Raw genomic sequence first — 25705 nt, forward strand, 5'->3', positions numbered from 1 at the left:
AGCCCCCGAATGGCTCCTGTGAGGGTGTCACAGCCAGCTGGGAACATCTACCTCACATTCAACACCCAATTACCTTTTAGAGAGGACTTTTTAACCTTCTTAATTCCTCTGTTTCTAAGCTCAGGTTCTGAAAACTTGACATATTTCCCAAATGAAACCTTTGCAAATGCTGACCTTCACAGGGGCTCACTTATTCCTTGGAGTATGTTCTAAAACCTGCCAACTGTGTTCTGCTGGCTCCCTGGAAACAGATGCAGGTGTTTGGGATTTTTCTCCACTTGATCCGAAGGGTTGTGGTTCATTTCAGGGATGATCTCACTGCTCTGACTCCCTCAATACTCAGCAGAATTTAAGCTCATCCTCCTGCAGACCTCTGAAGAAGAGCAGGTGAGCTCTGGTAGGGCTGGTTTGGGCCCCACACAAAGGCAGCAGTGCACTCGCTCACAGGGTATTTATTTCACCCAGTCCAGGAACATTTCAAATGTTTCAGCCCAGTTTCTCTAAATACTTACTATATTTTTCCCTCCTTTGATATGGACATTGACTTTCTCTGGAAAGAATGTCCAGATTAAGGATCAAATATGGGAGGGAGACACTATAATTTACACAGAATTCTCCAAAAAAATCCAGTCAAACAAAAGGATCAAGAAGTCGTCCTGTACTCCCAGAAATGTACTTTTTAAGGAAGAAAATGAACAAAAATCACAGAAGAGTTATCTGGGAGGGACCTGTGGAGTCTCTAGGCCAGCTCTGACAGGGACACTTGCTCTCTCCAGGCCTGGCTGGGCCTGGATTTGTGTGGCTGAACCTGGAAACTTCCCCAGAACCGGGAACTGCAAAGGAGCTTCTCTGGAAAGTTTGAATTACCAATGAAATAACCCACAATGAGAGAACAAAGCCATGTTAATGTACATGAACATGTATTAATGTGGGTGCTAACAGAGACCAGGAACAAAGTCCCTGCAGCCATGGGAAGGACCAGCTGCCCTTGGCTGAGGCAGGAAGGATTCAGTGCTGGGTGGCATTTGCATGGAACTACGTGATATTTTCACATTATAGAAGATTAATACAATATGCCAAGAGTAACTACTCTGAATATTAAAAACCAATTACTAAAGGTAAATCTGCTGGAAGCCAATGACACGAGTGTTTAAACATACATAAACTGCTGACATCTCTGAACATTTAATATTTATATTTATCAGCCTGCAGAACAGAGTGTAAATGCCAAGCAGAGCCTGCTTTCGAAGAAACAAAAATGTCTTTTAAGAAGTATTATCTTTTAAATACCACAGGCCAGCAAGTCTTTGCAAAATCTGGGGAAGTCTGATAGAAATGCCATTTGTAGACAGATGAAATGTCAACAGACCTGACATGAATCAGTGAATATTCACAAACAACAGCTATAGTGTTCTTCAGAGACAGACTGAATTATTTCAACAAGCCCTTTGATTTAATGGGAAAAAATCCAGAAAGATTCAGCCCATTGGAGGTCTCAGCCACCCTCCAAAAGTGCCCACTGCCATCTATTAATACAGGAATTGTCTCCAGGGGATCTCAGGTGACTGAGGCAGATGCCTGAAGCTGTGGGAGCTGGACACGAGCCTGAGCACCCAGGAATTCCTTCACAGTTTTCCAAAAGCATGTGCCAGACATTTCCCTTACCTGTTCCTTGACTGGGGTGTTGACATTTGACAGACACTGCTGGCACACAGCCAGGAAGGATTTCACAGTTTTCCTCAACACCAACAAGTCGTCCTAAAATCAACATTAGAAAGGAAAAGTGCACAATAATTAAAAAAACCCCACTGCTAGGAGGAAGCAAAATAAAAAAATGGCGATGATTTCATACATACAACAAAAAGGCTGTGAAAAAATATGCTATTCAAGGTGCATGGAGTAGAAAAAAGCCATTAATTTTCTGAGGATTGACCCAAAGTTTCTCTGTAATAAATAATAAAAATAAAACAATAAATTCCTGAGTTAAATTGTCTCTATTTTACATTGAATGTAAATTGTAAGTGTTTCAGAACAAAAGGTTGAATACATCAAGGTCAGCCCACCTGGTGGTTTATAAAGAATTCCATATTCAGATAAATCAACATGGACAAAAAAATAAAACACCAATGAATGTGTCCAGCTCCACACAAATATTATCCCACAGACATGGGAGATGGGAGGGCAAAGCACAGAAATCTGAGGAGTCTCTTATTTTTATGGATACCAAAATGAACTGGGGAAAACAAATCAAACCAGAATGTAAGATATGGGAACATTGTGACAAGACAAGAGCAAGTGGCCACATGGCAACAGAAATCAGGACCAGCAGAAAAGCCCCTCCTGTGAGAGCCAGGAGTGACTCCAGAGGAACCAACGAACAGGCACACACTGAGAGAGGGGCTCATCTCAGAGCAGTGATGAACCCAACACCGAGCAGGAAACAAGAACCCCAAATGGCATCAAATGAACATCCAGAGCTCCTGCAGCCCTTCCCCCATGATGCTTCAGCAGCTTCCAGGGGGAAGGAGCACGTCCTACACAGCAAATCCAACCCAAACTCCAGGAGCCCACATCCTGCACGTGCAATGTTTGCCTTGCTGAAGTTCCAGTCCTGCTGCTTGTTCAGTCCCTGGCTCTCATTCCTGGTTTTAGCTTTCCTTGTGCTTCCTGCCACAAGATCTCATCGTTCTGTGTTTGTGAAAAGCCTTTTGGTCCCTGTGTTTCCCATCCTGGTTCTCAGCAGAAGCAGCTCTGCCAGGGTGCCCAAGCACCCCGAGTGGCCCCAGGGCTCTGAAGCTCTTCCCATTTCCACCAGTGTGAGTGTGCTGTTCTGACACAGACATTGAGGGTCTGGGAGTTCTCTCACCCTGCTGTTCCCTGTCAGCTTTTCCCTGCCAATCCAGCCCCGGATCCCTGGTGCCACTGCAGTGCCCTCCCCGACAGGATCTGGCACTCAGCTCTGCTCTGTTCTAAGCCACAGCTGCCCCCTGCTCAGCCTCCTTGTTCCTGGATACAACCTTCCATTTGGCAGGATTAGAATGCCTCTTCTTTTTTTAAATTGTATTTTGTTTACCAGCTGATCTCTATCCTCCCCACCCTAAATGCCTTCACTTCACCTTCCCAGAGGACTGACACAAATGACCAGCTTTCAGCACACTGGACCTCTCCTGGAATGCAGTGGAAGCCATCCCACTGAGTAAGGATTTCTCACTTGCAAGTTTTCCTATTGTATTAATCAGCTTACAGCTACTGAATATGAATGACACTGAATCCAAATATTCCCTGAAATGCAGTGTGGTACCAGTGTCTTACAGAAACTTCTCCATCAACAATGCAATCTTCCCACAGCAGCCTGATGTGTTCCAGCCTTCTCTCCTGGCCCTGCAGCCTTGTACCAGCTGTGTTTGCTATCTGCCAGTCCAGGGTTTTACCTGGGACTGGTGCCAGGCTTATCAGTTCACTCTGATTTACACCTTTAACACAGGGATTACAATCACTTTAATGCTTCCTACTCTCTATCACAATTACCCAATGTTCATGAATTCCACGGAGAAACTAAAACCTATGAAAAATCCTATATAAAGGTTAAAAACGGAATGAGAACGTCTCCCATTTTTCTTTCAGTCAAAGTGAGTAACACATAGGTACATGTTATTTATTACTCTCCCTCCTGACAGCACCACATGACACAGTATCCTGCTGAAAAGTTACAGACAGCAGGAGAAAGCCCAGTAGAGCAGCACAAGGGAGCCATCTGGGATCTTCTGAGCTTGGAGAAATCCCCAGACTACCACAGAGTGGGAATTTTTTCCAAAACAGAAAATGGGAGGAAAGAAAATGAATTAGGTTTTCAATGTCTGACCACTCCCAGGCCCAGCCAAGGCTCTCCAGGTGTGAATCCCTGACCTGCTGCCTCCAGCAGAGAACTGGTATGAAACAATCTCACCATCCTCTTGGTGCTCGGGAAAACCACACATTTAATTAGTCCATGGCAGGAACAGAACGAGCCAGACAGCAAGGACTGGTGTCTTTGCCACCACCTAAAACCAAAAACTGCTCCCAAGACTGGTGTCTCCAACTCTGCAGCTACTTCCTAGCTTTAAATTCAAGCTTGTTTTTTCCACTGAGGACATCTAGAAATGCTGTGTGTCTGCTACATTCATCTACCAGACCCAGTGCTTTTCTACCTGTTTGCCCACTGCTTTTCCTCTGAAGTCTTGATTTGCCCTGTTAACACCCTTCTCCAGCTTGGTCCAAAAGCCACCAGCTTCCAGTGTGACTCTGGAATATGGTCCAACTGTCTGCACCTTGGGACTCTTTTCTTCCCTCCAGCTTTTTGTGCCACCTTTCACTGTGCCCATACAAATATGAAAAGCCATCAGGTCACCACGCTGCCCTTTAACCCCCCTCTCCTCACCACACTACAACAGCAGTGCCTTTGGCCAGCCTGCCTGCTGCTCACTCACAGCTCTCTGACCTCCCTCTTGCCTCTTCTTCATGCTTTTTTTGTTACTGCTCTAAGTTTTTGGACTCTGTTCTTCTGCAAATATTTCCTTTTCATTACACACATGTCCAGTGCACAGGACAATGGTCCTGGGCACCTGATTTATTGAGTACATGAAGAAATCTAGTATGAGTTAACCCACAAGTCTCCTACCTCCAGAGGTACTTGCTCCCCAAGATCTACAAACAAGAGAGCTCCTGCTGAGAAATGACCAGCTTCCTTTGGAACCCTCCTCAAACCCCTTTTCACCTGAAGAACAGTTTTTCTCCAGGCTCCAACAGACTGCTCCCACAAATGCCACAGGATGAACTATTTCCCCTCCAAGAGCACCAGTCTGCCCCTGAGAGCCCCCACAGCCACAGCCTCAACCTCCTCTGAACATGGACCACCAAAGACTCAAGCATTACACTGTGGGTATTTCAAGGCTTACACATTTCACCCTTCCCTGCTGCAACCTGCCTTTAGTGATGAATTGTTCCTTTCAGATTTTAGACACCAAGGTGACTCCTCAGTGCACCCACTTCTCCACAGGCTACCTTGAGAAAGAGGCTTAGAGTAACTCTGCCCCAACTCTCTGCTGCATTTAACTGGTGGAATCTTTGTTACTGGGCAGAGAATTTGGAGTGGTAATTATCACCCTTCTACTGAATGTCTTTGATACATTTTTATGGTGGTATCGCTCTCTTCAGCTCTCTGATCAAAGCTGTAACCCAAACAGCATCACCCAGCTGGGGGAATCTGCAGAGCACCCCCCTGGTAACTCCTGGAGAAACAACAGCTCTGTGTGTCCGGGGGAGGGGACTGGAGTGACCTGGAGCAGCTGAGGGCAGTTGGACATTTGTGGCTGCTCAGCAGCACTATCAGTGCCCAGTGTCCTGGTTCCCTGCTGTCTGCCTGGTGCTTATCCTGCAGATGTGCTGCACTCACTGCACCTTCATTATGTGCTGTTAATAAATCAATGAACTGACCTGACTCTGATCTGATCTAAACCACAAATGTGGAGTTCTCCCCTGCCATGCTTACAAAGCCTCCAGACCAACACACCTGAACTCCAGCAGGCAGCCCAAATCCAAACCCTGCCCAACAGCTGGACTGGAAAGTGTCTCTCAGGAAGCAATTCGTGTGCCTGGGCTTGGGCTTATGCCCAGGACAGTTTCACTTGGAAAGGAATGTTCCCAGCACCCCCCATCCCTCCTGCCAACTCCCTGCACTAAAATGACACCTGCTGGATGCAGAGCATCCCTGATTCAGGAATGTAAACCTTACCAATATATGCCTGAAATGACCAAACCAAGCACCTCTTCCCACCCCTGACTGCTGTGCTGGCAATCCCAAAATGTTAATATACACTGGATGCCTAAGTGGGACCTGACCATGGGGAACAGAGCAGCTCCTCCTGGCAGGAGGAACTCACACAATGACCCAGCTGGTAGCACATGAACAGTTCTTACAAATCAATCCCCCCATCTCTGATCTCTCAGCCTGGATGCCTAAGGGAAATCTAAGAAATCATCTTCTAAACATGAGACTGGGAACAAAAATTCATAAATCTGTGGGATACAGAAAAACAAGGCCTTACTTTTATGACATTATAAATCCTTTTCTCCCCATTAGCCTTTCCATCTTTTATCTTCCTTCCTTCCCCACTTCTCAGCTGCCACTTTCCCCTCAGTAACTCTCACCACCTCACCTTCCCCTGCTCTCACCCCCCTAGAGGTACCAACGACCTTCTCCTTCTCTTTCAGAGTTTACCCAATTTGTATCTAAACAGAAAACAAGCAATTGCTCTTAGCTTGTGGGTTTTTTTGTAATCTTCTGCTTTCAGCTCAAACCTGAAAGGCTTGCATGTCCCAAAGCCTCTCTACTTTTTACAGCTGTATCCATTGGTCTCATAAAGATATCACCTCAGGCTACACCCCACCCCCAGCCTGCCCTCAGATCATTATAGGTACAGCAAAGTAACACTAGAAACCTGGATGGACCTACATATTAAAATACTGGGTCAGAAATGGTCCTGTAAAAGCCTGAATACCTAAAAAATGCCTATGAAAGACACTATTTTTCCTTCTGAGCTCCTGGTGTTATTTCTTTGTCTACCCACACTTCTCAAGTGATCCCCTTTAATGCCTGCCCATTTCCAAGTCTCAGTCATGGCTTACACACCAGCCATGGGTAAAATGATCTCCTAATGGATGAAATGACAGATACAGTGCAGATCAAACAAACTACAATGGAAGTTCAACAGAAAACCACCCAGAACAAACTGCTCCAGCCACCCCAAGGCTGTGGTGCCTCTCCACCCTGTTTGTTGTGAGCACAGCTGGGGCTGCAGGGCAGGAAACAGAGCTTCCCTTGGACCAAGCACTCACAACAGTCAGTGTTCTGTAGGGGTGGGGTGAAACCCCAGAGAATAGGTTGGTAAGAGCTCTCTAGGTCAGGGTAATTCCCATTTCCATGGAGGATTCCAGAAGCAGAATTGTACTTGGAAAGGCCATTCCCGAGGGACCCTCAGAGTTCATTCCTATGAGCTCCATTATGTCTCACATGGACCAGAACAGTGTCAGAAATCCAGAAGAGATCAAGGTTGTTCTGCACTCACCTTTGAAACAATGTCTCATACAAATGCACCCTAGTTTGGAAAAGCAGGCAGAGCCAGATGGGCACAGAACTCGCCCACAAGCAAGACCCAGTCACTGAGATAAATAAAGGCCTCTTCCCTTTCAGTGGAAGTGCCCCCTGTCCCACACCAAGAGCCCAGCAATGCCCCGGCCTGGCAGGGACACTCTGGGTCAGTCCCAGCTGCAGGTCATGGGAAGGACGTTCCTTCTGCTGTAATTTAGACACAAGACAACGTGAAACTCTTTCCCATGCTGACAGCTCTCACTCTGCACCATCTGTTCTGGACTGCAGCAATTTACTGCAGTGAGTTCAAAGCCTGGAGACCTGCAGGGAAGGGAGATGGGAGTCCCACTGAAGGCTCTGTGTCCTGGCATTTGCACCCAGAGCCAGGCAGGGTGGGCCCTGCTGCTCAAGAAAGAGGCTGCAGAGGGAAATGGGAATGAAAGCCAGAATAAAGAAACTAATTATTCTTTTTTTCTAATAGCTATTTTTAAATGTCGATACAGGTCAGCATTCAAAACAACTCTAAGAATTTACAATGCATTTTTATCATTTTTATGTGCATAAAATGCTCGTTTTAGTAGCATTTTAGTAGAGCATCTTTTTTTTTTTTTGATGCTGATGGGGAAGTACAATTATTACTTCAGTTTTCATACCATTTTAATTTGATGTATTACTTCTGAAAAAGCTCTAAAAAGACAGGATGTTGGCCTCTGAGTGAGACAAGAGCTAAGGAAAGGTCCTGGAAAAGCTCAGTCTAACAAACAAGTTACATGTTACATTGTCCTGCCTGCATTACACTTGTGTGCACTTCTTTTTATTAGCAATTGTTCCTGCCAGTACCTCACATTTCTACTGCAACATAAAAGATGCAATTAAAAGGTAAGTAAGGTAACTACACATAAATATTAAGCTATCTGTGGTCTACATATCACCAGCATTTCTTACAACTATTCATCAGCACTGCCAACATCACTTATCAGTTATGCAAACTGCTGGACTCACAATAAATGCATTAATTATCTTGAGCAATAAAAATGTAAAAATCAGCTGCCATAAAATCTCGATAAAGACTGTTTGCACAGCTTAGACACGTGCATGTGATGTTAAATAGATCCTGAAATATGAACAAACCAGACACCAACATTTTACACATGTTAGAGATGACATAAAATTATGTGTTTCATCAGTAAAATGTGCATGACCAAATCTCTACTTACTTTGGAAGGGGAGCCTTCGGTGATTTTCACCAGCTGCCAGAGAATAGAGTAGTGGGAACACTGCAGTGCCTGGACAACAATCTGTAACAGGAGGAACACACAGAACACATGGGTTGGGAATATCACAGCAGTGAAGTGTAGAGAAAATTTATAATGCATTTTGGGGCCAAGAGAGGGGAGCAGGTCTCAGGTAAGTATTAAGAAACCAGACTACTACAGGTGAACAAACCACCGTGGAAATGCTGGGAAACAACAGGAATCTGCACTGGGGCACAGCAAGAGGTGATGCTGCAGGACAGAGGTACAACCCAACAGATATGTATCTCAGTTCAAAAGCAGCTGTTTAAATCTGGCTTCACTGCTAAACCAGCCCACAAATACTGTCAAATGAACACATGGCCCAATTGCTAAAAAAAGGGAGAAAATACAACTTGTCTCATGGAGACCAGGCTCATATTCATGGTGCCCATTAAAGCATCCATGGTATCTTGTTAACATTTCAACTCTCCATTAGGTGCTAAAATTTTCAAACCCCTTAGAGTGTTCTCAGGAAGAAACACTAAGGAGAGTTCAGATTTCAGGACTTTCTTCCCAAGCTCAGAGCCATGACTCCCACATGCCACATGGTAATGCCTTACACAGAATTTTGTGAGAATTGAGATTTTTTTTTTTCTAAATGAAGCTGAGGTAGAGTTAACAACTGTCTTCTAATAGAAAACAAATTAGAACTTAAAATGTGCTTAAATGTTGGAGTAGGAATCCTGCAGCTTAAACTGGAATCCTGGGAGAACGTGAGATGGTTTCTATGCTTATCCATGTGAAACTAAAACTGAACTAAGAAGAAACAAAGTCCTAGATCTGTTCACTAGAAGAACCTCACTAGGATGATGTTCTTTCCTGGTGTTCATAAGCTTCCATCTTACCTTCAATGCACAACAATCATGTGTGGTAATTCCAGTTGCAGCCAAGGTTTACAGTGTAAACACCATGATTTGTACATTGCTTTTCCCAACCAGGAACATTAATTGTTCCCTACTTTACAGATGAGAAAGGTGAGGGAAGTAGCTCAACGATCCAAGAATTTTCACCTCCTGTAGTCAGTGCCTGCCTACAAAATAAAGTTCATCCAAAACTCCCTGGTTTCCCTAAATAACCAAAGTGCAGTGCATTAATCTTCTGAATTTCTGTACAGCCAAACCCTTTAAAGCCTTGAACTGAAAGCCAACTGTGCAGGGCAGGTGTTGCTGTACCTGTTCTGGCATCGCTCCGTGTTCAATTCCAGTTCTCAGCAATCTGTAGCAGTTACTGAACAGGTCCCACTTGGTGAGATCATGAGCACTGCAACGAGAGGAGACATCCAGATGAGCTGAGATCCAGAGAGCTCTGGGCTTTGCACAGTTCACACAACCCAGCCTGCTGAGCAGGCAGCTCACAGCAGGCTAAAAGCAGAAATTCAGCTTTCTGATAATCCGGAAAAGCGTTTTACTTCATGGGATTTCTGTAGGGAGGAGATAAACTCTCTACATTCCACACATCTAAGTGCAGCGACAAGCTCCTCCTCAGTGTTGCCTCTATATCATCTTCCCTCTAACCTACATTATCACTAGATCTTAAATATCCTGAACTATGTAAAGTGAGCACGATTTACAAGATGTACATGAGACAGAAAAGGTGCTGCTACCCCCATTCATGTTTCACATTTCAGTGGCACCAACCTGATCCACCAGTGAGAGGAACACAAATGATATAAGGAACAAACACTCTACAGCCTTACAGACCTCAACAGCTCATGAAGCAGCTTTTTAATACAGAAATGAGAAATACAGAAGAAATTGCAAAACATCAAGATGCCTGAAAGACAAAAATACTCTCACAAGAAAATTTAGGTTTAACACATTTTTCTGCAGTGGAATTAAACTGAGATAATTTGAAAGTTTATAATATGTCTATAAAAGAGCAAACCACCTCAGAAAAATCAGAAACTTGTTGATTAAAATACTCACCTGGAAGAAGGGATATTGAGACTGACCTGGCAAGTCTAAGTTAAATGAAGCAGCCTCTTGGTTCTGGCTCCCTTCCACCCAGCACCTCCATCTCCAGGATATGCTCCCTCTGCCCACCCTTGGTGTCTGCCCTGCTCTGGAGCTGCCTGGCTGGGTTTGAATAATTAACTGCTCTGCTCTGCCTGAAAGAATAACTCTCTGATTCTGAAAGGGACAGAGGGTGAACTCAGGGCTGGGAATGCTCAGATCCTGTTGAAGCCCCAGGCATGAAATGCTTCCCACTCTGGAGCATGTCAGCCCTGGGAAATGTCTCAGATAAAAGTTTCACAGCAAACACAACAATGAATGCCCTCGTGCTGAGAGTAAGTGCAATTTGCACTCCAGGGGTGTGTCACTAAGCCAAGGTGCATCTTAACTTCCAATTCAAATCCATGAATAGAACAACAGGAAAACTTTAAAAAAATAATGGAAATGAAAACATAAAAAATGTAAAAATACTTCCCAGACTTAGATGGTCTGTGAAGCACTAAAATAAATGTTTCATAGATAAATTACAGGTGTCAGAGAAGTGGCCCAGTGACATCAAGCACACAGATGCTGCTTCAGCAAATCACAGAGCTGCAGCAGGGCAGAGTGGTCCCTCTTTAATTACAGCACTGTAATTAAAGCAGTGTGCAGAGGTGTGCAGAGGCAGATACCAGCACAGATTATCCCACAGAGAATATGGAAGGAAGAGCTGCCTCATCCCTACCCTTTCCTGTCAGAGACCCTGTCAGGCAGCTGGCACAGGGCCCTGTCCCACTGCCCCAGCCCTGGGACACCTCAGCTCTGGGCTCAGAGGGGCCAGGGCCCCACAGCTCATCCCAGGATGAGCTCTGCAGCTTCCAGAGCTCCAAAAGTCTCACTGCATGCAAGCTGCACAGGGCTTTTCAATATAAACTTCCTTTGGGAAGAGCCTCCAGATTACATTTAGGCCTATTCTGGCACCCCTTTGTCTCTTCTGAGCTTCATGGCAATCAAAACAACAGTTATAAAGGTACCCTGGACACCACACAATTCCCACAGAGCTTCAGACTGACACACAGGCTCCCAGAACGAAAATTCACACAGCACAGAATTTTCCCTTAGTCCCTTCCGTGTCAGAGGGTCTTCATGGACCAGAGAAAACAAGGTCCAGCATTTCATTGAAGTTTTTTCATCCCTCTGGCTAGTCCTGTCTGCTGGGACACATCCTGCCAGACAGCTGGCAGCTGAAGGAAAGGCACCAGTTCCACAGTGTTTCTCAAAGCATGGTAAGAAGCAGCTTAGAAAAGTTTCTTTTTGAAGAGATGATCTCTGCACCCACAAAACTGCTTCCCTTTATAAAGAGGCCCAAAGGGAGAGAAGCTGCACCTTGGGCTTTGAACAGCTGTGCTGGACACAGTCTAATTTCTGTGGTGAGGTTTCATTTCTCACAATTTCTACTTTTTCTGGATATAGCAAACTGCTGAGTAAAACTCAGTCTGATGGATGCACTGGCCAACTACCGTAAAAAAGACTAAGCAACTGGTTTCTAAATGAGGAAGAGAGGATGTGCTGGTCTGACCATGGATTCACCTGTCTGGGAAGTGCCCTGGCTGATCACACTTATACACATAGTGCTTTCATCTGGAGAGTTCTTACAGTTGAATTAGGTTGGAGTCAGTACAGAAAAATTGTCTCCATGTACTCAAGGGCAGAAAAAAATGCTACAAGATTCTGGCAAAAAAACCCCCAAGTAGATACTCAAGGGGTTCTATTCAGAAGATCTCTAGAAAATTTATTATTGTATTCTGAAAATGTGGAAGGAAACGTTTAAATGATGAATTTCATTTGTATTGGAATACTAATATCCTTGTTTGATGGAAAGACAGGAATTAAAAAGTGTGCTGGGAGCCCTTTGTTAACATGACGCTCTCAGAAAGAGGATTAGCTCAGGCTTGAGAAATCTTGGTACAGGAGATTTTGGTCTGGAAGGCTTTTCTCATAATCCCTTACCATGTATTTTCCACCTTGCTGGTCTTCTTTTTCCTAAAGTGTGAAGCAGCAGCAGCAGCAGCAGCGACCAAGAAAACAGAAGCACAGATAAGGCCCAGTGGAGTTTCTCTCACTGGAAGGAGACAGGGACTTGTTTCCTTTCCAAGCCCCAGCAACTACTTTATCAGGGCACTTGTAGAAGATCTGAAAGGTATCAGTTGTTAGCCTGTGATTTCACCTTTCCACTGATTTAATTTCTTTTGGCTCTCAGTTGGTGACAGACAATGACAGTCCCAGGGAGCAGCCTTTGAGAGAATGCTCTGTGGGAGTTTTGCATTGAACATCCCAATCTCAGAGCTCAGGGAACAGCAAAAACTCTGTCTTGGATGGTGTAATTGTTTCCTTGCACAAAGAAATCACATCTCACATAACATTCAGCACAGTAATGAAAAGATTTCATCACTTCTTTAAATGCAAGCAGATATTAATTAGAAATTCTCACTGAGCTGTAATCATAAATCACAAATCAGCTGGGGAATGACACATTAGCTGTTTTTCAGCTGTGATTCTTTGCTCTTCCCTGTTTTGTGAAGGTGGAAGTAGATGTCCCCTACCCTGATTTGTGTGTTATTCAACAAGACTGTTTTTATGGGCTGAATTAACTCCCTGCAGGTTTGGAACCCTGACGGGTAAAAAAATATATGGGAGACTCTCAGAAAAGCCTTGAGATTTGTGCTTCTCTCCTGAATGTGAACTGGAGCTTTCACCAGTCCTCTCAGGAAGGCAGAAGTGGCTCCAGTGTTACCAGGGAGACTGAAAGCCTCATTTGCACATGTGTCAGCCTGCTGCACTATGGAAATTAGTAACGATTTAATGATCTTTGTGGGATTCCTGTTGAATGGAAACAAAGAGTAGAAATGGTTTCAGAATCACTTCATACAGTAAGCCCATGCAGGATTCAGGATAAATGAAGACTAAGCACAGAAAGAGAAAGGAAATCACTCAAAATAAGCTGTATAGAAGAGGCAGTGAAGGAAGGTCCTCTCACACCTTGTGACAAGGAAGAAATGATTTGTGGCTCTGAGCCATCTGCATGTGGAGAGTTTTCTATGCTGCCCAGAGGCAAAGTCTTCCTACAGCTGACAGAGGGGAGGATCAGGTCTTTGTGCTCCAAAATTCACAGTTCAAGTGGAATTCTCCAGGTTGTGAGGGTGCTCTGAGAGTAGCAGGAGCCTGCAGAGCTGGTTTGTGCTCAGGGGAGGAGTTTCTGTGCAATCCACACAGTTAAACTTGGCCAACAATTTAATTGCAGGAAGAAAATGCATCTTCCAGGCTCTCACCATAAACCATTAATTATTATTATTACTACTACTAATTAATTCTACAATTTTGAGGAGAAATACCTCAAAGGCACTGAGAAACACCTCCTGCAGGGCTCTCCTAAGCTGAGGCTCAAAGCACAGGTTTGGTGCCAGTGTCCCTCCTGCACTGTCTGTCACCCAGGGGAGCAGGACTTTCTTTAGTAAGAAACTCAGAGTGCAAAAGCATTTAGTGCAAGGGAGGATATGCCACCTGCAAATCAAATCTGCAAAAGCAATGGCATTAACCAAGCAAGGACCCAGATTAATCCAAACAGTTACACTGACAAATACCACCAATCATCCTGCACTTCATCTTTCAGGCCATATATTTTCTCATTTCCCAACACTTGACATTCTTGATGCTTGCTGAAAGGAGAAAATTAACAGAGGGGAAAAAACCACCTACTTGTGAAAAGAGGTCAACCTCTTCAGAGTGGAGAGCACGTTGTAAATGTCATCATCATCAGCCTCCTCTCCCTGTAAAGAAAAGGAAATCCATGGAGAGAGTCCATCACTGCAGGGAGGAGCAGTTCCTCTGAGGGTTTATGCTGATACTACAACTGACTCCAAGTGTTCCAATGACTTGTATCTAGATCCCGTAACATTTAAGTAACCACTACACAGCACTAAAAAATAAGCAAGATCACCTGACAATATTAAGCATCATCACTGTGTTAATATCCAAACCAGTACCCTGTGGCAGTGGAAATCATTCCCAAGATAAAATCTGAGTTCTACCTTATTTTACAAGAAGGGCTGGTCAGCTTTAACGTGCCATGGTATCATTATCCTCATACTTTATACAAACTGAACAGCAAATTCCCTTAGCGAAACAAGTGGAAATAAGATACTTCCAAACCCAAATTTTCCCAGCAACTTTCTGAAACTGGAAAGCCACTTAAAACAATTCTTCTCCATTTCATTTTGTTAATTTTTTTTCCATCTAAAAGCCTAAAGCTAAGATATCTTCCTGCCTTCAGATGCAATTGCCAGTCAATGTTTCACTCATTATCAGCTCAGTGGGAAACCATAAAGCAGTGGGATACTTGCTTGGGTACCCACATGCAAATTTTTTCATTTAAAATGTCTTTAAATTATGAAATAGACTTATTAAAACTAATTATTCAAACTGGTATCACTCAACAAAGAATACCAGTAAGGCCATAATTTTAAATCCTCTTTCTTGCCTTCCCCTACTTGTGTCCTGGCTCTGTCTCCACATCTTTATGTCCCTCATCTGACCTATGCACTCGCTTTTCCTTAGAGATCTAAAACTCTTACTTAATTTCTCACATGACTTTGAGACACAGCTTTTCTCTGACAGCCTCAGTCCTCCCCCATCTCTCATGGAAGTGAATATTCACAAAGATCCTAAGCCCTCACTTGCATTTCTCTGCTCCTCCTGGACTACAGGAAGGGGACACGCCAGAGTTTGGAGTCACTGGGCCATGTCCCTCCATGAGCCCAGTCCTTGCTCTCTGCCCAGCACTCCCAGTGCATCCTTCAGGGCTTTTGGCACTGGAATACTGCACAAAGGGGAGCTGCTGGCAAGGAGAAGTGAAGGGAAATGAAGTGGGAATAAGCACATATCTGCTTCCTGATTCTACAGCAGTTATAAAGAGAGGAGGAAATCAAGGAAAATTGCTGGAAAAGTGTTTTTCTCTCCAAGCCCATTTCTCCTGAGAAGCTGTTGGGAAGTCACTTCTGAATCCCAGGTTCTCACTGCCCTGCTGTGACTCTCCTCAGTAAGAGGTGAGGCCAGAGGGATCTCTGAAGCACGGGCAGAAAGGGAGGGGACTCTACAAGACCACTATTTATGGTGGCCTGGTGTGGAGAACTGGGCTGGTTCTGGGCTGGATCTCTGTGCTGCCAGTCCAGCTTTAGCCCTTTTTGCCACCCAAGTCAGCAACAGCTTCCCCAAGGTCTGTCTTGCAGTTTTTGGTTTGGCTGGCCAGAGGTGAGGAACTCCATAAACCCAGGGCTGTGAAAATGGGTGCCAAGACATGGAATGTGGCATCAGCTGAAAGGGTTCCCCTGACACACAGACAGGCAGAGATGGAGCACAAATCCTGCAGTGTCTTCCCAGGTTCTGCTCAGAAGTTTATGAGGAAGTACTGAAATGGCAGCCAGGTGGACAGCAAAGCCAGTGGATTTTGGGAAAGAATGCACAGTGGTGCCCCAGCTCCCCTGGGCTTTGAGGCCCTGCCTCCTCCAGGCACTGCCTTTTCAGGCCTGCAGCAACACAAACGCTGTGTTTGCTCTGCAGGTGACAAGGCACAGATACAGTGTGTCTGTATGTGGCATGTTACATAAAAAAGAGAAAAAAAGGTGTATTTTCTTTAATATGCCATTCTAAAACACAGATTCCAGCTTAACCTTCTCTCAATGTGCATCAAAAATTAAAGGCACCCACCACAGGGCAGCGCATGACTGGAAGGGAAGAACAAGATCTATGCAGCTCTCATGTTATGTTTAAAGAGCATGAAAATTATAACAAATTAAGTAATGCTACACAAATTTAAATTGATGCAAAAGAGGAAAAACTGAGTAAGGTTTCTATTCTTATTTAATGTATTCTGTCTTAAGCCTTTTGAAGCATAAATTCTTACAACTAAATCCCAGGTACTTCCAGGTTTCAGACCTGTATCTTTATTTCATTCTTGCCAGGGCTCTTTTAATATGTCATTATAAATATTTTACTAAATCCTCTCTTCCATTCAAAACATAATCCAATCTTGATCTTGCTGCCTGCATATCTATTTGGGACTACTGGAATCACCACAAGCATTAATGTAAATGCAATTTCCTTTGCATTTTTCATCATCTTTCACCCACTTATCTGGGCTGTTTAAATACTAGACTAAATTTTCAGAGGCAGGATTGTCCTGCAGTCTTTCTTTTACAGCATCAATGATTTGTAGGCTTAATGGCCAGTGTAAGGGATTTTCTACATGGAGAAACAGCTCCAAATAATCATGAAATAGCTGCTGCTGCTCTACATCTTCAGGTGGACAAATTCATGGTTTGGCCAGAACGTTTTTCTGCAGTTTATTATGGCATATTTTAGGTAATTAACGAAATGACTGTGAAGAGAACAAACCTCCTGCAGCAGATCCTCCACGGAATGGTTGAATCTGTCCACAAACTCGTCGATGAGCTGGCTGTGGGCTATGTCCACCCTGTTCTGGATGGTGTATTCCTCACTGCAGAGGATGCTGTAGGTTTTGCTGCAGGCTTCCAGAACATCTGATTCCACATGCTTTTCCACAACAAACTTAATCTGTTTCAGTAAGGCATCCAGATGCTGCAGATCAGAAAAGAAGTTCAGCTTTCCCCTTACCTGAGCAGTGGAACTCAGAGCAAAAGCCATTCCCAGAACACACCAATGGGGGTTGCATTGTTCCTGTGGCAGGAAGGCACAGCTCTGGGTGCCTGGAATGGGGATCCCAGAGCTGAGAGCCCCCAGGGTGCTGTACCTTTTCCATTCTGCCCGTGCTGTAGATTTCCAGATCAAAGTACTGAGGGATTTGTAGGAGATTTGCCACCTTCTCAGCATCAGCAGAGTACTGGAACACATGGAAACAACACAAAAACAGGGAAGTGAAACCAAACTCCTGCACTCAACTGAGAAAGCTTCAAGACAGCTGTAAATCCCCAGGAGAGTTACTTTGTGGAAAACCGTACCTTGGATAGCAACATGGGAAGTGCAATAATGAAATGCTCAGTCAATTTATTTCTGTCATCTATCTGAGTTTTTCTTTCTTTTGCTGTCAAAACCTGCAAGTGATCAAAAATAACTACAGTAAGTTCAATTTTTGCCTATAGCATTCCTTAATTTTTCTAAACGTTGCATTACAAAAATCCATGCAAGTGTATTTTTAATAAATCAAAAGAGGGAGGAACAAATAACTCATAACAAATAACACATTTGGACTGAAGAGTGATTAAATGGGAGGACCACACATCCTAAAAGCTGTGACTGAAAAGGATAATATCATATCCCCCAGCATGATATTGTTTCGACACACTGACATCTTTTGAGGATTCAAATAAACCCCAAGCCGGTGGAAGTTTTGCTATTGCTTCCAAGCTCTGGCTTTCACACACTAAACCAAGTGTTAATGTAAGACCTCAGGGTGAACTGATGTATAATTAAAAAAACCAAACCCAAAGCACACTGTGACAGTGATTTTCATGAGCAGATTCGTGGCCTCATCTCTTAACTGGAATGTAATTCTCAGTGAGAAGGTACATCCAAGTTCTCAGAACTTGTCACCAATGTCAGGGACAGATACACAGCACTAATGCTGTCACAGCAAAACCACCTGGGAACAGGGAACATGCCTCAGGAAAGCTTAGAGCTGGTTTCAGAAAGGAAAGAACACTTCTGAAAACAAATCATGGGAATAAAATGCTCGAATCAGCTAATGATTCCCACACCGCAAAGGGGCCAGACTGTACAGGAAGGGTTACAAGCTGAAGTCAGAGGAGAAACTATTCCACAAGAAGGTGAGTGCTTAATTAGAAATCTGCTTCCATTACAAGTCAGAATAAGCTGGTGAGATGAGGAGACAAGGAGATGACAGGACAAACCTCCAGTGACAAGCCAGAGATGCCTGCAGTTACCATCCCACCACTCATGTCTAACTGGAAAGAAGCAAAAGCTCCGTGTCATACCTACATCTCTCTGACAGTGAGGAGAACAGCTGGAAACAAAACACCTGCTGGGGTGACGGGTACTGTGTCAGCAGCAATCCAAACCAACCATGGAAGGGAAGGGGAATGGCTTTGTAAGCAGGGGAAGAAACCACTGCAGAGCACATGGCCCAGGGTGGACACGGAGCAGGCTCAGCCCTGGGCACAGCAGTGGAGCACCAGCCACCCCCTGACAGCCCAGCCATGGCCTGGGGATCAAACACTGCTGTGCCCTGGGGCCAGGATGAACCTGGGTCCCCAGGGTGACCTTGGGGCTCTTTAGATCAGCCTTCAGAAGGTGAAATTAATTTTACTGATGTGTTTTATTTAGCTCAGAAGAAATACAGACATCGAAAATCTAAGACTAAGCAATTTGCTGAACTTAAGTGAACTGAATTGTAGATCTCTTGAGAAAGTTAACAGTGGCATTGTTTGGTGCTCCCAACAGAAAATACAAACATGAAATTTTTGTTAAATTTAAAGGTCGCTTCTGCTAGAAGGGTTTGCAGCTTGAGACAAAAAAAGCTGTGCTTACAATACAGTTCTGGTAACACAGGATTAAATTTGTGTAAATTTGACTAAGTGCTTTCATAGATTCCCCCAACACACTGAAATGTTTTAAGAAATTCAAAATTTCTCAGAACATGCTTTTTAAATTAAGGTACATAAACCATGTTTAAATTGATGGTTTCTTGGAGCCTTTCCTGAGATGCTGTTACTGGACATGAGGCTCCTCTGCTTTTGGCATATAAAAATTAACAAGTTAAGTAACTGCATTTAGTTTAACAACAAAGAACTCTGTCCCCAGATTTCACCTTTACTAAATCTGTGACTTTCTTTAATGAACTGGTTATGATTCTTTAGAACAGAAGCTAACAGAAATACCATGTGTTCACACATGTTTGTTTATTCCATTTTAGTTTATCCTAAATAAGATGAGGATTACAAAAAATCAGGGGGATACGTTTGGGAAGCTGGGTGTCCTTTGGACCATGGATGCTGTTAAGTCTGGAGAATACAGCTGAGAGCCTGGTCTCACCCTGGCCTTGTGAACTATACTGAAAGGTTTAAAAGTGCCTATCCAGCCTTAGGAATGGACTCCTGATCCTCAGTCACTAGAAGATAAATGGAAGGGGCAGGTAGGGATGGAAACCCAAACCCACAGGTGCATTCAGACTGGTCCCAGTCCCACCCTCCAGCTCAAAGTAGAGCCCACTCAGGGGGCAGACTGGGACAGGGTCTGTCCAGTCAGACCTTGAAAACTGCCAAAGATGGAAGGGGCACCAACTCCCAGCATCTGTTCCAGTGCTTAAATACTCTCACGGTGAAGATACTGTTGGCTTTTCTGCAAATTTGACGTCCACATTAGCAGCACATTTCATTTCATGGAAGACAGGCAGAGGTAATCTTGTTTGCTGCCAAGCTCTCCACTTTCCACTCTAATCCAGATTTAACATTAAGGGCTGTACATGTGGGTACATTACAAATGTAAGCCAGGGGCCTGATAAAAAGAACATCTAAAAAAAATCATTAAAAAAGGCTGTCAGGCTGGAAATTTATATTGCTCAACTTGGCAACGCAAACCCCAAAACCGAACAAAGAAACAAAGAAAAGCCCAAACACATCCAGAAATACAATTTCTTCTATTTTCCTTCAGAAGGGTTGCCACGAAGTAGTTTAAAGAGCATTATGAAAGTCTAATCTGGATGCGTCAGAACGTGGCGTTGCAGATAAAGGGCCCCCAAGAGGCTCGAGGTGCCCCTGGGCCCTGCTCACCCTCTAGCCCGTGCCCCTGGGCCCCACTTAACCTCTTGCCCATGCCCTTGGGCCCCACTCACCCTCTTGCCCGTGCCCCTGCCCACGGGGGGATGTGCCTCGGCGGCCTGGCGGATGGTGCACACCATGAGCTCGATCAGGGCACTCTCCTGCCGGTCCGACATGGCTGTGGGGGAAACGGGACAGCTCAGGGACAGCTCGGGGTGTGGGGGGGAGCACAGGGACAGGGAACACTGGGGACAATCTCGTTCTGCCACATTTATCAGGGCTTCCTTGCTTCCTCTTTGAGTTACCATTCACATCATCTTAAAATGCACATGGCTGAACTGAGAGAAGTCCAGAGAAATGTAGTCTGGGAAAAAGGATGAATGAAGGGGAATATGATAAAGATCCACAAAATACAGTGTGTCCTGGAGGACAGTCAGTGACACCCCAGTCACTGTCACTGCCTTACACATTTTCTGTCCTTTGGCAGGCAATTCTGGAGGATCAGACCCTACTGGGCTAAGCAGACACAAAGAACCAAAGTGCCTGATTTCCTGAGGAAATTCCCCTGTTAAATAGCCCCACTGTAGCAAGTGGATACCAAAAGGCCACACTTTGAAGCACTGAGGTGATGAGCACATCACTTCACTTCCTGCTGAGGAAGCAGGGAGAGTACCTGGATTTTTCAGCCACCCAACCCCTGCGAAGGGCCCGAAGCAGGAGAATCATGGAGGATTTTTAAGGGATCTTGGATGACACCCATTGCCCTTGGGGACTCTTTGCCCCCAACCTCCCTGGCCACCTTGCACCCACAGATTATTAGCAAAAGGAATTTGAAACTAATGGTGAAAGAATCCCCTTAGTTTTTTTCCTCTGGAGAATTCACTGGGTTTTCACACTGCCCAGAAAGCCCCAGATTTAACTAGCACCACCTGAAGTGTTTGTTTATTCAAAATTGCATTACCTATTCAATTTATTGAAACGTTCATGTCTGCACTAGTTATTCAAACATTCTGACAGAATGAAGTCCTAGCCTTTAATTTTAGGGAACCACAGCAGAGCAGATTTCACAAGAAGAAAAACAGAGTACAAATAAAGTACAAATTGCTGCTTTTAAAGCAACGTGCATTAAAAACGGATTAAACTAAAATCTTCTTTAAATATGCTTTCTAAACTAACCACAACACGCAAAGATATTTCACTGTGGGTGACAGTGGTATTTAAGGAATAATTAACAATACTGTGCAATAAGGCAGAGAGGTTAAAGCAATACCTTCTTCTCCTTGGACTGGCTCCTCCAGGAGCAGTTCTGTCATACATTCCCAGTCTTTCAGCAGTTCTTGGGAGCTCTCCCACAAGCTGTCCACCAAATAGGCTGCATGTTCATGCAACTAGAAAACCCAAGGCAACCATCAGTACAGCAGCTGGTACAAGCAGTTCTACAACTTCCCCAGTCATTTGGGCATGCAGAGTGTCTGGGCATGTATGTTATGATAGCTGGAAAGAAAATTCAGCTGGAAACTAACTTGGGAGTGTTTTCTTCCAGCTGAATGATACAAGTGCAGTGGGGTTATGTTCTAACAGAAAAAATGGAATAAATCTAAACTGAGCTTCTTTTCCATAAAGCTGCTTGAGAAAACTCTGCTTTCTCAGAGTTTTGGCCCAGAAGCTGTAAACTTACCTTTCCTCACTTTCTCACTGCATTAGAAAGAGGCAAGGTGGTGAGACAGGAGACTGAGAGCTGTAATGGATTTGTTTTGTATTCCTTTCTTTCAGTCTACTTATTACCAAACCAAATGTGTAATTTTTAAGCCTTTCCCCCTCTATCTTCAGAACATCCTGTACCTGACAGTTTATCTTCCCAAGTTTTCCTCCACTCCCTTGCCATTTCCCCCAAATTACTATTAGTAGGTCTCCCATAAAACTTCCCAAATGTGTTGTGTCTACAGACACAAACTACGGGCCCAATTCCCCCCGGGTGTGTTCATCCAACACCTCATGTCCCCACATCTGTTTGCATTTCCACCCTCCAACATTCTCAAGATGCACAAAGCCCTGGAGGGCCTCCTCTAATCTCCAGCTGACTCTGCTCAAAGACCTCTCAGGTCCTTCGCACTCTGAGTTAATTGAGGATTCTAATCTTGAGATATTCCACAATTTTTGTTCCTTCCTGGTTCAAACTGTTTTACTCCACAAGGAGTAACTCCAGGGGTGTTCTCCTTGTATGGTTATGCTAAAAAAACCCCAACCTTTCCATTTGTATGCAACCAAGAGCCCTGGCTGCCCTTCCCCACCAGCAGGGCAGTGTGAGGACAGTGGGGAGATGCACAAGCTAAATAAACCATGACCAAGATTTGCAGCTGAATTTGCTTCACGGACAAGGAAATTTGGGGCAGGGAAAAGGGCTTACAGTATTTCTGAAAATATGAAAAAAAAGGAAAAGACAGACAATTTATTACTGTATGATGTCAAATCACTTCTTAAGTTCCAGGTTTTATTAACCATGTAAAGGTTAAAATGAATTTTTTACCTCACTTTCAAGAAAGAAAAGAACCAACATTCTAATAAGGTTTCCATTTGGACTATTTCTCCCCCTCCTCTTTGCTAGAGCCTCTTCAGCTTGGGGATCGTGTCTGCTGAACAGCCTGAAAATAAGCAAAAGGAGCTCTCATGGTTATCACAACAAATCTCATTTCTGCAATAACGATGAGCATTCTTTCTTGACACACCAGAACTGTTCATAAGGCACAGGGAAAGTATCTCTGCTACCTCTTTCAGGGGAAAGAGAGCACAACCTCTGCCTGTCTGAAGAGATGGATTCATCTTCAGAGTCCTCCCGTTCACAGGGCTGAAAGAATTTCACCCAGGAAAAAGCTCTCCAAAACATACTTATACTGAAGGGTTTTGCAGAGTTTTAAGTATTTGCATCATCAGTCTAGTTTTGCACTGGTAACTTCTCAAGCCCTACAAGTGGTGGTAGCACTTCCTCCAGCAGTGCTCACCCTGACTGGGACAGAGTGGAATCAAGCCTGACACCCCAGGAACAGCCAACCTCAGGACCAGTGGCAGCACCAAGGATAAAACATTACTTGGGGCTTTTACAGGTAAATGATCCATTCTGCACTGAGCCCCTGATGGTAACCCCAAACCCCTCTCAATGCTCAAACTTCAGAGCTGAAGGAGCTCTCAGCTGGGCCCACGTGAGAGTTACTGCAATGAGGGGTTCACTTGGAGAAGTTTGAAAACTGTTCCTGGCTTTTCCAAGGAAACCACAATCACAAAGCAAATTGGAACATGAAACAGTATTCTGATTTCACTGCTATAATTCCCTGAAGAGAGGACAAGTTACACTCAAATGTTGCATTTTAGGTAAAGACATCACCTTGTCCCCCTGCTTTCCTCACCAGACCAGAAATGAGCCCTCTGTAGGTGCTGCAAAACCTCAGGCTGTGCCCCTCAGGGAGTCAGAGAGCTCTGTGTTATTTGCTCTCTTTGCTAAGGACAGGCAGCAGGTCTAACAACAGCTTACATGGAGAAAATGAGAGTGAAATGTATAAAATCAGGTGAGACACATCACACCTCAAATGCCTCAAAGAGATTCCAACTTATTTAACTGGGGATTTTCTTTGCAGAAACCAAAGAAAATGAGTTGTTCAGAATGGGGCAATCTTATCTCTGCCTTTTACCTTGAGAGACATCCATAGAACACAGCACAGTATCCTGTAAAGAAAAGTCAGGATAAAGTCTTGTCTTTACCCTGAGTGCATTAAGGTGCAAACGTCCTCATTTACCTTCAAGGCATTTTTCAAAATTATTTTGTCACATGTTGATTAACAAAGCAATTTCACTGGATGTTTTTAAAAAGAACCACACACTTTCCCATAACTTGTGAAATGTCATGTAGGAAACTAAATATAACAGAATTTTGTAAACTCATTCCTTGAAACAGATAATACTTGATCACGAAGCTGGAATTCCACCACTGAAAGCTTACAAATACAATGTGGACTTCTAAATCCACAGAAAATTAGAACACTGGCAAAGGAAAATGGGTATTTTTATGTGTTTTTTTTTCTAATTGTATCTTGGCATGAAAGATCAGATAACCTGGGTTCTCTCTACACATATTAAAAAACTCTAAATGTCACAACCATGAGGGGAAAGAATAAAATTCCTGCTAAAATATTTTAAACTGCAAACCCTAAAATGAAGAGGTTACTCCTCTGCTATGGCAGCGTCCTGGTCACAGTTCCTGATGTGCTGTGACTCCCATCCAGGAAAAAAAGGGAGCTCATTTCCTTTGGCAGAGTGGGCACATGGGAATGGAACCACGGTGAAATGCAGGGGAAGTCAGTGAGTTCAGAAACAAACTGTAATTATTTACTACATCAAATTCTCTCAAGTTCACTGTGTTGAAATAAAGTGATTTAAAGCTTGGTAGAAATGATGACTGTCTATCAGGCAGACCATAACAGATATGTAGGCCCTACATATACACATCATACAACAGTAATTCAGAGAGTGCTGCAGGATTTAAACCTTAGAAGTTTATACAGCCTTTCTATATTTAACCCCCGGAGGAGTTAGGAAAAGTTACCTGAATTCTAGAGCAAGAAAAATGTAAATTCAGTTTCTTCAAGCCTTTAGGTCTTGACTTTAGACAAGGGAGTAAATCTCTGGTTTAAATTAAATACCTGATTTGCTAAGGGATATTTCACTCTATTGCTTCTTTGCCTTTTGATCTTACCTGTCTAGAAAGCATTTACAGATCTGCTCTTATTCCAGGGCAACTGGAACTTACTTTTTGTGCAGGAACTCTCCAGCTGCCACTGCCACGGGCCGGTGTGCTGAGTACACCAGATGATAGACATTCTCACAGTCCTCGTTGGACAGAGCCTCCTCACTCCCACTGAAAGAGCCAGAAAGTAACACCTGAACCACTGCAGACCTTTCATTCCCAACCCCTCACCCCCCACAACTCACTCTGGACAGACTGATTTCCTTCCTACAAAATCCTAAATGGCTGAACACAGACCTCAAGGATCTCTGGTTCAATTGCCAACCACAGAGGTATTTAAAGGGCCTGTAAGACTGAAAGTTGGTCTGATTTCCATCTCCCAGTTGTATCAATATAGAGATAAAATAATACTATGAAAAAATCAGAATCACTGCTTCCAAATCCCACCCTGCTCATTCCTTAGACCATCACACTATTAGACCATAAACATTGAAGATGCCAAACACTCATCAAACATTAGTAAACTAAAAACCTGGAATCACTGAAACAGTTAGGTTGGGAAGGACTTCCAAGCTCATCAGTCCAACCATTAACCCAACACCACCATGGTCACCACTAGTCCATGTCCCCAGGTGCCACATCCACGGGCCTTTCCAACACTTCCAGGGATGGTGATTCCACCCTTTCCCGGGCAGTCTGTTCCAGAGCGTCACACGAGGAAAATGCAATTCCTTGCTTAAACTTATTCACTTCTCTGGCTATGTCTGCTTGCTGTCAAAACTTTGAATGGTTAAGGTATTGAAATCTGG

At 44.0% G+C, this 25705-nt stretch overlaps 1 protein-coding gene across 2 annotated transcripts in view; it reads right to left on the reverse strand.

Annotated features, from left to right (window-relative positions):
* Positions 1-25705, reverse strand: part of STAG1 (stromal antigen 1) — a 161500-nt gene that overhangs the window by 17142 nt on the left and 118653 nt on the right. For both annotated transcript variants that reach the window (XM_027650696.1, XM_027650697.1), the window contains exons 13-23: positions 24960-25067; positions 22689-22803; positions 21432-21549; positions 20236-20339; positions 17387-17479; positions 17179-17268; positions 16803-17006; positions 14109-14179; positions 9594-9681; positions 8344-8424; positions 1666-1758 (exon numbers count right to left, since the gene is read on the reverse strand). In XM_027650696.1, coding sequence (XP_027506497.1) covers positions 1666-1758; positions 8344-8424; positions 9594-9681; positions 14109-14179; positions 16803-17006; positions 17179-17268; positions 17387-17479; positions 20236-20339; positions 21432-21549; positions 22689-22803; positions 24960-25067 — 1165 coding nt within the window. The remainder of the gene's footprint in view (positions 1-1665; positions 1759-8343; positions 8425-9593; positions 9682-14108; positions 14180-16802; positions 17007-17178; positions 17269-17386; positions 17480-20235; positions 20340-21431; positions 21550-22688; positions 22804-24959; positions 25068-25705) is intronic.

This window comes from Corapipo altera, unplaced genomic scaffold, assembly GCF_003945725.1.
Source record: "Corapipo altera isolate COAL_440 unplaced genomic scaffold, ASM394572v1 54, whole genome shotgun sequence".
Taxonomy (NCBI): domain Eukaryota; kingdom Metazoa; phylum Chordata; class Aves; order Passeriformes; family Pipridae; genus Corapipo; species Corapipo altera.